We start from the raw sequence: 13,924 nt of genomic DNA, 5'->3' as shown, positions 1-13,924 counted from the left end.
CTCTTGACCTCAGGTGATCCACCAGCCTTGGCCTCCCAAAGTGCTGGGATTCCAGGTGTGAGCCTCTGAGCCCGGCCAGGACTTTGTATTCTAGGTCAAGAAGTTTTATTAAGATTTTTTAAAAGATGTGTTTCTAAATTTACTTGTTTTTGTTTATTTTTAACAATAACTTAGGAATCTTTTATATAATATCTTTTGAAAGATAATGGAATGGTTTAAAATCTTTTTTAATTTGGAGAACTGTGGTACTTATTTTGTCATTTTAAGAAATAAACTGGTGGAAAAGTTACTCTTTTATGCTATCATGGGTAAAGTATGAAGTGTGGTTTTTTGGTACTAATTTTCTATAAATTTGGTCAAATAACTTCAGAAGATTGATTTTCTTTTGTTCACTTTTAAATCTTTTTGTTTTAAAAATATTTTTAGGTAGAATTTATACAGTATATCAGCTGAATCATGATATTGATGTTGGTCGTTTCCAAGCACTAATGGAATGTTTTACCAGCACTTTTGAAGATGTGAAAATGTTAGCATTTGATCTTCTGATGAAGTTATCAAAAACAGCTGTACATTTTCAGGTATCAGGACTTTTCTAGTATAAATGTGGTATATGCATGGACACTTTCTATCAGCAGATAAAGCAATCTGAGGATTTTTCATGCACTTTGCGTCTGCCTTCTCATGTGTTTGGACTGTTTCTTTCAATTATCATTAACACCTCTCTACTATTTTGGGGTTGGTGGGAAAGGAGGAAATATCAAAAAGTAAATAAGGCCCAAATCAGTGAGCTTTGCTGTTTTTATTGCTTTGATAAAAAGGGAGGTGTAGGAGGTGGTAGGTTTTATTGTTTACCAGATTATTGGTAGATTTTAGTTAACTGTGGTTTCCCCTGTTTCCTTGGACATGTAATATTCGATCAGAACACATCGCTTACAGTAACTTGCATTTTTTGAGATAATCTCCTTTTTTCATACACTTGAGAAACTGAGTGTAAATGAGGTAGAGAGGATGTTTCTGGTTTTTCAACCAGCAATAGCTAAACTGAGACTGAAACTTACCGAGTACTTGAGGTTAACAACAGTCCCTGGGTGCTCTACCTCATCCCCAGCCCCTCCATTCTTCCTGACACCTTGCTCTTCCCGCTTTGGGGCAGGAATTAAAGATGGGGTTGGAAGTGAACACATTGCATGGGGATGAGTCTGCAGGGGACTTCCAGACCCAGGCTCTTAGCTCTGCCCTTGAGGCTTCTCCTGGGGCTGTTGGGTCACCAGCAGAGTACTGGTTCTGGAGCTTAGCTATGGCTTTCTATTAGAGCTCTATAAAGGCCGAGGGTGCCTGCTGCAGCTGAGCCATGGTCTAGGCTGTGGTTGTTCAGCTGTGTTTAGGGCATGGTAGCTTGTAGATGCAGTGAGATTCTGTAGGATCACATGCCAGAGAGGGTAGTATCTGTTTCTGTGGCTTCTAGATGGCTATGTAGAACATCTATCTATCTATCTCTCAGAACAGCTGTCTTTTTTGACTTGGGTCCATATTGGAAGTTGCTGTACAGCATCTACCGATGCCTATGATTTTTCAGGTGCCCTTGTGAGCAGAAAGTTCCCTGGTGCTCAGGCTGCTAACTTTTGTTACCATACACAGGTTTTAAAGAGGAGATTTTCTCTTCCTCTGTCTGCCCCTCCTCACCTTATCATTCATCACGTCACCTCATATTTTGTCAATAGTGATGCCTCATTCTTGGTAAATATTTTGAGAGTACCTGGATGGAGAAGGCATATTATGGCATAAATGTGAAAGACTTAACCCTTGCATCACTAAGGGGCTTAGGGGACCTCTGCATCTCTAAATTTGATAAACCTGTGCTTGGTATAGTGACACTAGCCATAGAATTCAAGAAATTTAGTACCACCTGTGGTTTGCTATAGGACTTTGCTTATACTCTCTGTCTGGCTTGCAGATTAGTAAAATAGTTAAAGGAATAGGCATTCAAGACTTAAATTATTAATTATATATTTGTATCAGGGTTTTCTAGAGGGACAGAACTAATAGGATAGATGTATATCTAAAGGAGAGTTTATTAAGGAGTATTGACTCACACGATCACAAGGTGAGGTCCCACAATAGCCTTCTGCAAGCTGAGGAGCAAGGAAGCCAAAGCTGAAGAACTTGGGAGAGTCTGATGTTCCAGGGGAGGAAGCATCCAGCATGGGAGAAGTAGGCCAGAAGACTAAACCAGTCTAATCTTTCCATGTTCTTCTTCCTGCTTTTATTCTGGCTGCACTGGCACCTGAGTGGATTGTGTTTACCCAGATAGAGGATGCCTTTCCCAGTCCACTGATTCAAATATTAATCTCCTTTGGCACCCTCACAGACATAACCCAGGAACAATACTTTACATCCTTCAATGCAATCAGGTTGACACTCAGTATTAACCATCACAATATTATATTTCCAAAGTCTTTCTTTGGGTATCCCTTATATAATATATAATTAATTTTTTAATATAGTTAAGTTTACAGCAGTTTTTGAATGCTAACCTGATTTCTCTAAGGATGCGTACGTACGTATTGTTGACGGCATATTTTTCTCATAAGTAGCTCGACTACCCTGTTCACCTAGTTTACTCCCCTTCTTTCTGTGGAGCTGCATATCCTAGATCTTTTGTCATATTATACTTCGATTTACCTAAGATGATGGAACAAAGACATTTTAGACTTTAAAGGCTATTATCTTTCTTACTAATGGTTAATAAAACAGTTCTGGGACTTAATTGTCAGTTAAAAAATGGCATAGATGCTTAGTTGGTTCTAATACTTGAACTTTGGCCACTACTTTTAAGTTTTTTATTTAGGTCATAGAAAATAAACATATCAAATGGTGAAGAATTTAAATTGGAATAAACATATTTAAATCACCACATTTGATATCTACTGTTGTGAAATTATAAAACATCATCAAATATTTGTAGACCTGTAATCTACTTCAAAATTGAGTGTATAATTATTTTCTCCTGACATAAGATAGGGCATAATCCTAGTAGAATCAGAATATTATTGAGCAGCCAAACCCTGACTTCCAGACTGGTGAACACACAGCTTGCCAGTTGTTGAAGTTGGGACTAGGACTCATGTCTTCTGTTGTCAACCCAGTGCCTTTCCGTGACTACAACAGCACACTGTCCTTTGTTCTGTCTTCTTTAGGACAGGCGATGTGAGTGGGTGTTTCTATGAGATATAGGTGTGGAGCACTGATGCATAATTTCTGAGGCTGAATTGATCACTTTGTTTTCTACACACACGAAGTTTTGCCAGGTACAGCCTCCCAGGGGATTTGCAGTTTTCTCCAGTGAACTACCTGTATAGGAAGGAGGAAGGGAGAAGGGCAGCCATATGATGCCCAGGTGAAACATCAGCCCAGAGAGACTATGAACTGCCCTGTCTAGAAATAATGAAGATAGTCTGGCTGTAATCATAGCAAAATTCTAAAGGACAAAGTACACTTTTGCTGAAGAAAGAAGCAGTTTTAAAAAAAGGTTTTATCAGTGTTGAATTTCCCAATTGAAATTATTTCCAACCGATTAATAATCATTAATTACTGTAATAAAAAACTTACCTATATTCAGGGAGAAAGGAAATTAATATTTATATTGAGTTACAGTTGTATGCCAGGCTGTGTTTTTTGTTTTTTTTTTTTTTCATAGAGACAGAGTCTCGCTCTATTGCCTAGGCTGGAGTGCAGTGGTGCAGTCATAGCTCACTGTAGCCATGAACTCCTGAGCTCAAGTGATCTTCCCCTCTCAAACTCTTGACTTGCTGGGACTACAGGTGTGCACCACTACACGCAGTTAATTTTTAAGTTTTTTTTGTAGAGTTTTTGTAGAGTAAGTTTTTTGTCTCACTGTGCTACCCAGGCTGGTCTCAAGACTCCTAACCTCAAGCGATCCTCACATCTTGGCCTTCCAAAGTGATGGGGTCACAGATATGAGCCACTGCACCCAGCCTGTGTTGTTTTGTTTTTTTGAGATGGGGTCTTACTATGTTGTCTTGGCTGATCTTGAGCTCCTGGCCTCAAGTAATCCTCCTCCATCAGCCTCTTGAGTAGCTGGGACTCCAGGCTTGAGCCACTGTACCCAGCTCCAGGCTGTTTTAAATAATTTACTATTTTTTTAATTAAAGAAATCTTTAATTTGACAGTTACTGAGTCTGTGCTTTATTCTAGGATTCAGAGAAACTGCAAGGCTTATTTCAGGCAGCATTGGCACTCAGCACAAGCACCAAACCATACGACTGTGTGACAGCTTCCTACCTGCTGAACTTCTTAATCTGGCAGGATGCTCTACCGTCATCCTTGTCTGCCTACTTAACTCAGCAAGTTGCACGTGGTGATGGAGATAGGCCAGCTTCTGTGGTGGAAAGGAACACATTAATGGGTTTGTATTGATGTTTGCTCTTATCAAAACTGGTATCTTACTCTGTCAGTATTCATTTGGCTAGAATATTTAATGGTTAGACATATACTTCGTGACTTTTTATTTAAAAGTTTATCAGCATATAAGAGCACTGTGGGTTCTTATTATGCAAATGAACAGTTTACTCAGCTATAATACTTCTTTCTAAACAGAAGATTTATGTTGAATAAGCACATATACAAATATTTATTAATAAAGTTCCTTTTAAATGAGAATGACCTCTTTCTCCACCAAAAGTTTGCTTTTTTTCCTGCGTAAATTATACTGTGACTAGAGACAGACCATCTTTATTGTTTCTATATAGGCAGAGTTCCTTTGTCTGTCAGGGTTTATGTTTTAATTGACTGTCATACCCCTGTCTTTCTCTCTTCCCAGATAGCCAGTTCCAAAACCTATGGTCTGAGATTGTTCAGATCTAGTGATTTTCCACAAATATTTATTGGGGATTCATGTACTTAATTTTATGCTAGTCAGTCTTCATTTTGGAATTGTACTAGAAAAAAGGACAGATAAGGATTTTTTTAAAAAAATAGGAAAAGGGAGATCAGATATAGAGAGTTAAAAATTATTATTTCCAAGATGGTAGAAACAGCCACAAAAAAGAGAACTAGTAATGGGAGGAAAAGAGGAGGCCATGGTTAGTTCTGATGGGATTGTTGCCAGATATCTGGAGATAGAGAGATGACAGTACCATGGAGGATGATACTTGCCTACTTGAATTGCTTCATGGCTGGATTTAAAAGGAGACCCTATTGAGACAGTGGGAAGAGGACTGCAATTGAGGTGAACAGGGAGTACATGCCTCACATAAAGACTTTCAATTCAAGAGATTTTAGGACTTTATGAGATATTTCAAACATACAAAGAATATTTAAACATAGAAGACTTAAGTATATATACATGTAATATATAAATATGTAAAAAGTTCACAAGTTTTGTTAACAAGCTAGGTGATCACACTTACCGTAGTCATACAATAACACCCATATCTTTGAAGCCTTTCCTTTATCCTAGCTGTATTTTATATTTTTATCTTGTTTTTTTTTTTTAATAATATTGCCTCTGGCATATGTATTATATATTATTCAGTTTTACATGACACTGAATTTTCTCAGTAGTACTTACTGTATATATTATACAGATTTACCACAATTTATGAATCCGTTCTCCTGTTGATGGATTTTTTTTCCTAAATAAATAATGCCAATGTAAACATTCTCATATAGATCTTTTACATATAGGTTGAGCATCCCTAATCCAACATCTGAAATAGTCCAAAATCCAAAGTTTTTTGAGTACCAACATGACACTCAAAGGAAATGCACATTGGAGCATTTTGAATTTCGGATTTTCACATTTGGGGTGTTCAAAGTATGGTGCAGATATTCCAAAATCTGAAAAAATATAAAATCTGAACTCTTCTTGTCCCAAACATTTCAGATAAGGGGTACTCAGCCTATATATTAATATATCTTCTAATGCACATATCTAAGAGTTTGTGGTAAACAAATGGAATAATTTGGTCACAAAGTATGTGCATCTTGAGCTTTATGAGATGATGCCAAGTAGGCTTTTAAATTACACTTTCACCAGCAAATTCTGAGACTTGTATTGCATCACATCATCACCATAATTTGCTGTTGTCAGATTTTAAAATTTTGTGTAATATAAAATACTATTTAATTGTGGTTTCATCTTACATTTTTCTGATTACTAATATAATTACTTTTTCCCATGTTTATAAGCCATTTACTTTTCCCCCTCAATGCAATGCCTTTTTGATGTCCTTTGTCCAGTTTTTCTGTAGGATTGTCTTTTTCTTATTGATTTTTAGGAGTTTTTAATACATTCTGAATGATAATGATTTGCTGTTTTTACACAAATCTAATATTTGGAATATAACCTTCTCCTTCCAAGGCATTAGGGGAGACGTCTGTTATACTGGTATAACTGGACATGTACATGCAAGAGAATGAAATTAGATTCACTACCTTACGCCATGTACAAAAATTAGCTCACAAGAAATCAAAGACGTAATAGAAGAGCTAAAACTATAAAACTCTTAGAAGAACACATGGATGTCAATCATTGTGATCTTGAATTAACCAGTGGTTAGTCATGACTTCCAAAGTATAAGCCACAAAAGGAAACAAAAAATAAATTGGACTTCGTCAAAATTTAAAACTTGTATGTGAAATGATGCCATTAAGACATTGAAAAAGTCTGAAAAATGGGATATTTGCAAATCCTACGTCTGATAAGGGACTTTTGTCTAGTATATATAAAGAACTTTTACAACTCACTAATGAAAGGACATAACCAAATTTTAAAAATGGGCAAAGAATCTGAATAGATATTTTTCCAAAAAAGGTATACACATGAACAATAAGCACATGAAAAAGTGCTCAGCATCAAAAGCCTTTGTAGAAATGCAAGTCAAAATCACAGTGAGGAAGCACTTCACAGCCCATAGGATGACTATAATTTAAAAAATAGATGATGACAAGTGTTGATGAGGATGTGGAGAAAGTGGAACCCGCATAGACTGTTGGTGGGATTTTAAAATGCTGTATCTGCTTTGGAAAATAGTCTGACCGTTCCTCAAAAGGCTAGAGTTACCATGTGACCCTGCAGTTCTACTCTTAGCTCGAGCTGCTATAACAAAATACCATAGACTAAGTGGCTTAAACAGAGACCATTATTCTCATAATTTTAGAGGCAGAGAATTCCAAGATCAAGTTTCCAGTTCCTGATAAGGGGCCTCTTTTTGACTCTCAGATGGCCATGTTGCTGTGTGCTCACATGGCAGGAAGAGAGAGCAAGCTCTGGTCTTTGTTCTTATAAGGACACTAATCCCATTATGAGGGTCCTAATCTCATGACTTTATCTAAACCTGATTACCTTCCAAGGTCTCCGTCTTCGATTATCACGTTGGGGATTAGGGCTTCAGCATACCAATATTGGGGTGGGGGAGGGAGCACAAACATGTAGTCCACGACAAGCATATACCTAAGAGAAATGAAAACATACATCTAAACAAAAACTTGTACAAGAATGTTTATAGCAACATTATTCATAGTAGCCAAAAAGTGGGAACAATCCATGTGTATCAACAGATAATTGGATAAATAAAATGTAGTATGTCCATGTGGTATGGCTATACAGTGAACTATTACTCATCTATAGGAGGGAATGAAGTATTGATACATGCTGCAGCATGGATGAACTTTGCAAACATTTTGCTAAGTGAAAGAAGCCAGTTCCAAAAGATGACATATTGTGTGATTCCATTTATGTGATCCGTCCAGAGTAGGCAAATCTATAGACAGAAAATAAACTAGTGGTTGCCTAGTTTATTTTCTGTCTATAGATTTGCCTGCTCTGGACGGATCATATAAATGGAATCATGCAATATATGATCCTCTAGGGCTGGAGAAGGGTAGAGGTGCAAGGAGAGCAGTGACTGCTAACGGGTAAGTTTCTTTTTTTTTGGTTTGGTGGCAGGAGGGCAGTGAAAATGTTCTAAAATTAATTATGGTGATGGTTGTACATATGTGACTAGTAAAAACTATTGTATACTTCAAATGTGTGAATTTTGTGGTATATGAATTACTTTTCAAAAAAACTGTTCTTTTTTTTTCTTTTTTAATTTGAAAGCCATCTGCTGTCCAATGAGCAGATACCACATCAGCCTTGGGTTTGATATCCTAGTGAGAGGATGTTTAGGAGGAAGGACTAAGAGTGAATGCTGTAATGGATACAGGCAGTTTAGGGAAAGACACTGAGTTCTGCCTTAACTAGAAATGAGCAACCCTGTTGGATAACCTTGAAAGATCTCTTTTTGATTAAAAAAACTCTAGTGTAAAGTTCATTTGAGTTGGGCATATTAATGGGAACTGTTCTGCTATTTGTATATTTACAAATGTTTTAAAATTGACATTACTTTGATTTTGTTTGCTTTTTCTAGTTATCAAATGCTTGATGGAAAATCTTGAGGAAGAAGTGTATCAGGCTGAAAATTCTCTGCTTCAGGCAGCAGCATCATTTCCAATGTATGGGCGTGTCCACTGTATAACAGGAGCTTTGCAGAAGTTATCTCTAAAGTAAGGATTTCCATAGCTACCTTCCTGTCTCAGAAATCCATTCATTTCTGAGCTTTAACCTCTTGTTGGAATGTATCCTGGGAAAGGCATGCAGTCTATTGCTTTGAATAAAATTGAAAATCAGATTTAAAAACATACATATCTGCGTGTATTTTTATGTCTCACATATTTTATATATTGAACAGTTTTGAAACACAAATTCAACTCCTTTTATCTAATTTTCATTTTTAAAATGTGATTTTTGCTTTTAGTATAAATTTCCCTAATGTTCTTGTTGCAGCAGCCTGCAGTTGGTGAGCGAGTGGAGACCTGTGGTAGAGAAGCTCCTTTTGATGTCCTACAGGCTTTCCACTGTGGTATCTCCAGTCATTCAGAGCTCATCCCCTGAAGGCCTCATACCAATGGACACTGATTCGGGTTAGCAAATGAAGAAGGCAGGCTAGAGTGCTGTGGTTTGATTATTATGTCTTTCCCTCTTTTTTCCTAAGTATTTCTTTGGGGAGATATAAAGCTAAATTGAGGAGAAAAGAATTATTATTATTTGTGGCATTTCTGCCTTTTAGCAATAGTTTTAACTATTAAAAAGTAGCAAAAAAAAAAAAAAAAAAATCCCAAACCAGGGAATGAGCAAGATACCTCCTACCCCAGGGTAATTGAGTTATGTAATACTATATAAGTTGAGCATCCCAAATCTGAAAATTGGAGATATGAAATGCTCCAGAATTTGAAACTTTTTGAACACCAATAGGATGCTCAAAAGAAATACTTATTGGAGCATCTGAATTTTGGATTTTCGGATTAGGGCTGCTCAGCCATTAAGTACAATGCATATATTCCAATATTCAAAAAAATAAATTCGGGACGTTTTTGGTACTAAGCATTTCAGATAAGGGATACTTAACCTATACTAAAATGGAGTATTCCTTTTAATACACAGAAAAATCATGAAATATATTTATATTTTGTGTTGAAATAAAGTTTGTAAATGTATTTTAGAGTGGAAATGAGAGACTTGTATTAGAAAACCTGAGTGTGTCATAAACACGCACTGTATCATAACACTGAAATACCTTGGGCTGATAATTGAGGTAATGTGGAGTTATGTGTTTTGCATAGAGAATATTAGGCTTTGTTCTTTCCTAAAAATGAGTTAGAAGATTGGTAATGGTTCATGATAGTAAGACACATTTATTTAGCCTGATGTTAGTCTAAATACCACATTATTTTATTATTATTATTTTTTTTTTGGTAGAGATGGGATCTTCCTGTGTTGTGCAGGCTGCTCTTGAACTCCTGACCTCAAGCAATCCTTCTGCCTTGGCCTCTCAAAGCATTGGGATTACAGGACTGAGCCACTGTGCCGGCCTTAAATACCAAATTTTGATGCTTTAGATTTTCTACTTGAGCAGTGCATAAGAATAAGGAACATGGAGTCTTATAGCTAATATTTGGGTCAGCAAAGTACCCATCATATATTCTGGATGAGAAATCTTGAATATTTCTGTTACCTACTGTGGGTAGATCCTACAGAGAATGCTAACATTATCTTTATTAGTGAAGAGTTTTAAGGTATCAGTTGGTTTCAAAAATTGTCTTTGCCCCACAGACTTTTCCTTCATTCTCCCTGCCTTTTTACCTCTGGTTGTCTTCATTTTTGCTTCTTCTTCCCTGTGTCATCTGCCATACATTCTGAATTTCTTGAGAAAAGTCTCCCCTGAAAGCTGTAAAATTGAATGGATGGGATTCTTACAAATTTATTCTCATCTTTTCTTGGTCTTTGGGGGGTTTCTTTGGGGGTCATTGTTAGTTTTTCTTGGCTGTTCCAGGAAGGAACATAAGATGTTGAATTAATCATCATGATAGTAATTTGAGTGTTTGTATTTCCCATAGTACCTAAATAATAGATGTAAATATAATAGATGTACAATAAATACCGGTTCTTTGATTTGTTAATTGATTTCAGATGATTTCCCGTGGCTAGTTTTGAAAATCTGAGCCTAACTCCTTACTACCTAGCCATCCATTCATTCCTTCAACTCATGTTCCTGAACCTCTGCCATGAGCCAGTTTCTGTTATAGGCACTGGTCACTCAGTAATGAACAAAGTGTTGCATTCATGGAGCTTACATTTCCTAATCCAGTGAGTGCTTAGGGAATAAAAATGAAACTTAATGTAATATGAAGACTATAAATCATAATTAAATCATATTACATAATGTGTTTCAAAGTTGTGGAGTCTTTATGATATTCTTGTCCTATAAAAGATTGTTTTTGTTGTTGATGGGTTTTTAAAAATGTCTTTTTACCTTTCTATCTTTAAACTTTGATACCTTATATTATAGATAGGGAGATAACCTCTTCTATTTTTTGTTATTTATTTATATTTTAAATCAAATACTGATTTTGTTCTACTTTTCTGTTGCCTGCTTCATTTTTCCTTCATAGAGAAATAGCATCTTAAAACTAAATTTATTGAAGTTTATTGCACTTCTTTGACATGATTAGCACCATATTTGAGATATTTAGACAACACTAAGAAAAGCAGTGTAGATGACATGGCAGCCTTTGTCCTGTGGACAGTTTCAGTTAGTTTTTTTTGTTGTTACATTTCAGTCTAAATTGCCATATTTTAAAAGTACACTCAAGCATCATGAAAACTCTATAAATAATTTTCATATTATCCACCCTGTGAGTCCCTTCTAATAGAGCTGATTATTAAGTATTGAAAATTACAGATTTTTTGAGGTTAAGTATCCCCAAGGGAAATCTGACATGTGATGTGTTACTGGGGTTTCATGTACACTAATTTCTTTCCCTCAGAGTCAGCAAGCCGCTTACAGATGATTCTGAATGAGATTCAGCCTCGAGATACTAATGATTATTTTAACCAAGCCAAAATATTGAAAGAACATGATAGCTTTGATATGAAGGACTTGAATGCCAGTGTGGTGAATATTGATATTTCTACAGAAATCAAAGGTAACTTGTATGAAATGGATACTGTAATTCATGTGTAACAAGTAAAATGTACAGAATGCCCTTTTTATATAGTAAATTAGAGGTTGCAAATCTGTGCAGAACATTTCTAGAAAATAAAGTTTTTTAAAAATTTGGTTTTGGGAAAGATTTGGGTTTAGGAATGCATTTATAAGACTTTTACCAGACTATTAGGTGCTGTTGTGCAGTGTACAAGCTGTTAGAACAAAAAGCCTTGGAGTGGTGAAACCTGCCTTGACAGCCCAGGTGATGTAAGAGCAGTGCTATGATGTACCTGGGTTTGGGTAGCAGTCAACTTCTCCCAGCAATGTGGTTCATCTGGGAGTTTGCTGTGGGAGTTCTTCAAGTCAAGCAGGCTTTTAAAGGAAACAAACCTTATTAGTAAAATGGGAGCTGCTTTGTTGTATCAAGCCTCCAGAATTCGAGTTCTTACATCTTGTTTGATCATTAGTTGTTACTAAATTTTCTGTAGTGCTGTAAAACGTCATCAGAAGCAGCAATTTCTTAGTGATGTATTACATATTCTACATTCTCCACTAGGTGGGGATATTGTCTTGCAAAAAATTATCTCCACACTTAAATTTTTAAATTACACAAAATAACATATAAATGTAATTATAGCCTATTGTAATAGTTTCAAACAACAGAGGTAAATACTAATTAAAAACAAATTAAATTCCTTCTAGGTTTCCTCTCCAATTCCATGTCTTCCCTCTTTAGTGCAATATATCATTTTATACTTATTCTATATATTTATGTGTATGTACACTTACCCATTTAATGCATTGGGCTTTTTAAATAAAAACACAAATGAGATTACCCTGTAAGTACCTTTTTGTTAGTGTTTTCTTTTACTTAATATAATAGTTCATCTTGGATTTTAAAAAAATGTCAGTACCAAAATACTCCTAAAACTAGAATAAGAGAGTAAGTAAGGGTAATTATAGCTTATTGGCCACGGGAATTAAATATATTTTGAAAGATAATTTGTATTTCCCTTTGATTTTAAAAGTTATACTCTGCTCCTTTACTAATGCAACAGACATCCTCACCAAAATAAATAAGGAGTATATTTATTATAGACATCCATATCATACTTTATGACAGAGAGGCAGAGTTTGTTTAATCTTTGGAAATTAAAGATTAAACTTAAGTTTTGGAACAATATTGTGTTTTATTTTAAAATTTAATTTGAAAATAATAAATTAAAATACTGGACCTGGCATAGTGGCTCATGTCTATAATCCCAGCACTTTGGGAGGCCCAGGCGAGAGAATCACTGTAGTCCAGGAGGTGATGTGGTGAAACCCTGTCTTTACAAAAATATGCTAAAATTAACTGGGTGTGGTGGCGCATACCTGTATGCGGGAGGCTGAAGTGGAAGGATTGCTTGAGCCTGCGAGGTCATGGCTGCAGTGAGCCGTGAGCATGCTACTGCACCCCAGCCTGGGTGACAGAGCGAGATCCTGTCTCCAAAAAAGAAAAAAAAAACTTAGCATGATTTCTTCTCATAACACATGCTTGACAAATGTTAGCTTTTTTCCTTCTGAATAAATATAGCATGACAAATTGGGTTTGTTCAACCAGATTATTCGTGGGGAAATTATGCATAAGCTTGTTTTTAGAAACCTGGGATGTGAGTAATCAAGGTTGCAATAGTTGTGTTTTTTTTTGTTTAAGGTAAAGAAGTAAAAACATGTGATGTAACCGCGCAGATGGTGCTGGTATGTTGTTGGAGAAGTATGAAGGAAGTTGCTTTACTTTTAGGCACGTTGTGCCAACTTCTGCCCATGCAGCCTGTGCCAGAATCTTCTGATGGATTATTGACAGTGGAGCAGGTAAGGCAGATGTTTATCCCACCATGTATAATTTCTGGTCAACCCATAAATCACAAGCTTTTTTTTATAACCCAAGTTTAAAAAAGGTTTAAAATTTTTCTTGAATAAAATCATACAGATGTCAACTGAAGAAAGTTCATGGTAATTTAGAATGTTAGACTTTATAATACATTTCAAAACTGTGGCATTTTTGGAAATATTTTTCTAAGGTGTATAAATAACTGTAGATTTTACCTCACTTTTAACTGTAGTATTATCTCTAATTTTTATTTCTCCGTTTTACATACACAGACTTAAACTTTAGCTTAAAATTGTGTGTTTAGTAAAACTCTGCAAATCTCTTCAAATTTTGGAAAGAAAAAAAGTAACATGTTGGTTGATTATGGATCTCATGTTTCCCACTGCATTGATAGTAAAGTTGTAGTCTTGGTTTTTTTGGCTGACTTTTGTTTTAAGACCACAAAGTTAGTTCACCATCTGGGACTGTTCAAGTGACTTGAGTTCTGTGTTTACAAGAAATT

General features: G+C 35.8%; 1 protein-coding gene across 9 annotated transcripts in view; it reads left to right on the top strand.

Annotated features, from left to right (window-relative positions):
- THADA (THADA armadillo repeat containing) overlaps positions 1-13,924 on the top strand; it is a 351,338-nt gene that overhangs the window by 34,744 nt on the left and 302,670 nt on the right. For 8 of the 9 annotated variants that reach the window (XM_073022941.1, XM_073022942.1, XM_038006859.2 and 5 more), the window contains 6 exons: positions 427-578; positions 4,216-4,426; positions 8,433-8,568; positions 8,849-8,985; positions 11,389-11,547; positions 13,246-13,403. In XM_073022941.1, coding sequence (XP_072879042.1) covers positions 427-578; positions 4,216-4,426; positions 8,433-8,568; positions 8,849-8,985; positions 11,389-11,547; positions 13,246-13,403 — 953 coding nt within the window. The remainder of the gene's footprint in view (positions 1-426; positions 579-4,215; positions 4,427-8,432; positions 8,569-8,848; positions 8,986-11,388; positions 11,548-13,245; positions 13,404-13,924) is intronic. The other variant, XM_038006864.2, reaches the window with a different exon arrangement.

This window comes from Chlorocebus sabaeus, chromosome 14, assembly GCF_047675955.1.
Source record: "Chlorocebus sabaeus isolate Y175 chromosome 14, mChlSab1.0.hap1, whole genome shotgun sequence".
NCBI classification, from domain to species: Eukaryota; Metazoa; Chordata; class Mammalia; order Primates; family Cercopithecidae; genus Chlorocebus; species Chlorocebus sabaeus.
Note: the sequence above shows the minus strand (reverse complement) of the source record. Positions and strands in the feature narration are given on the sequence as shown.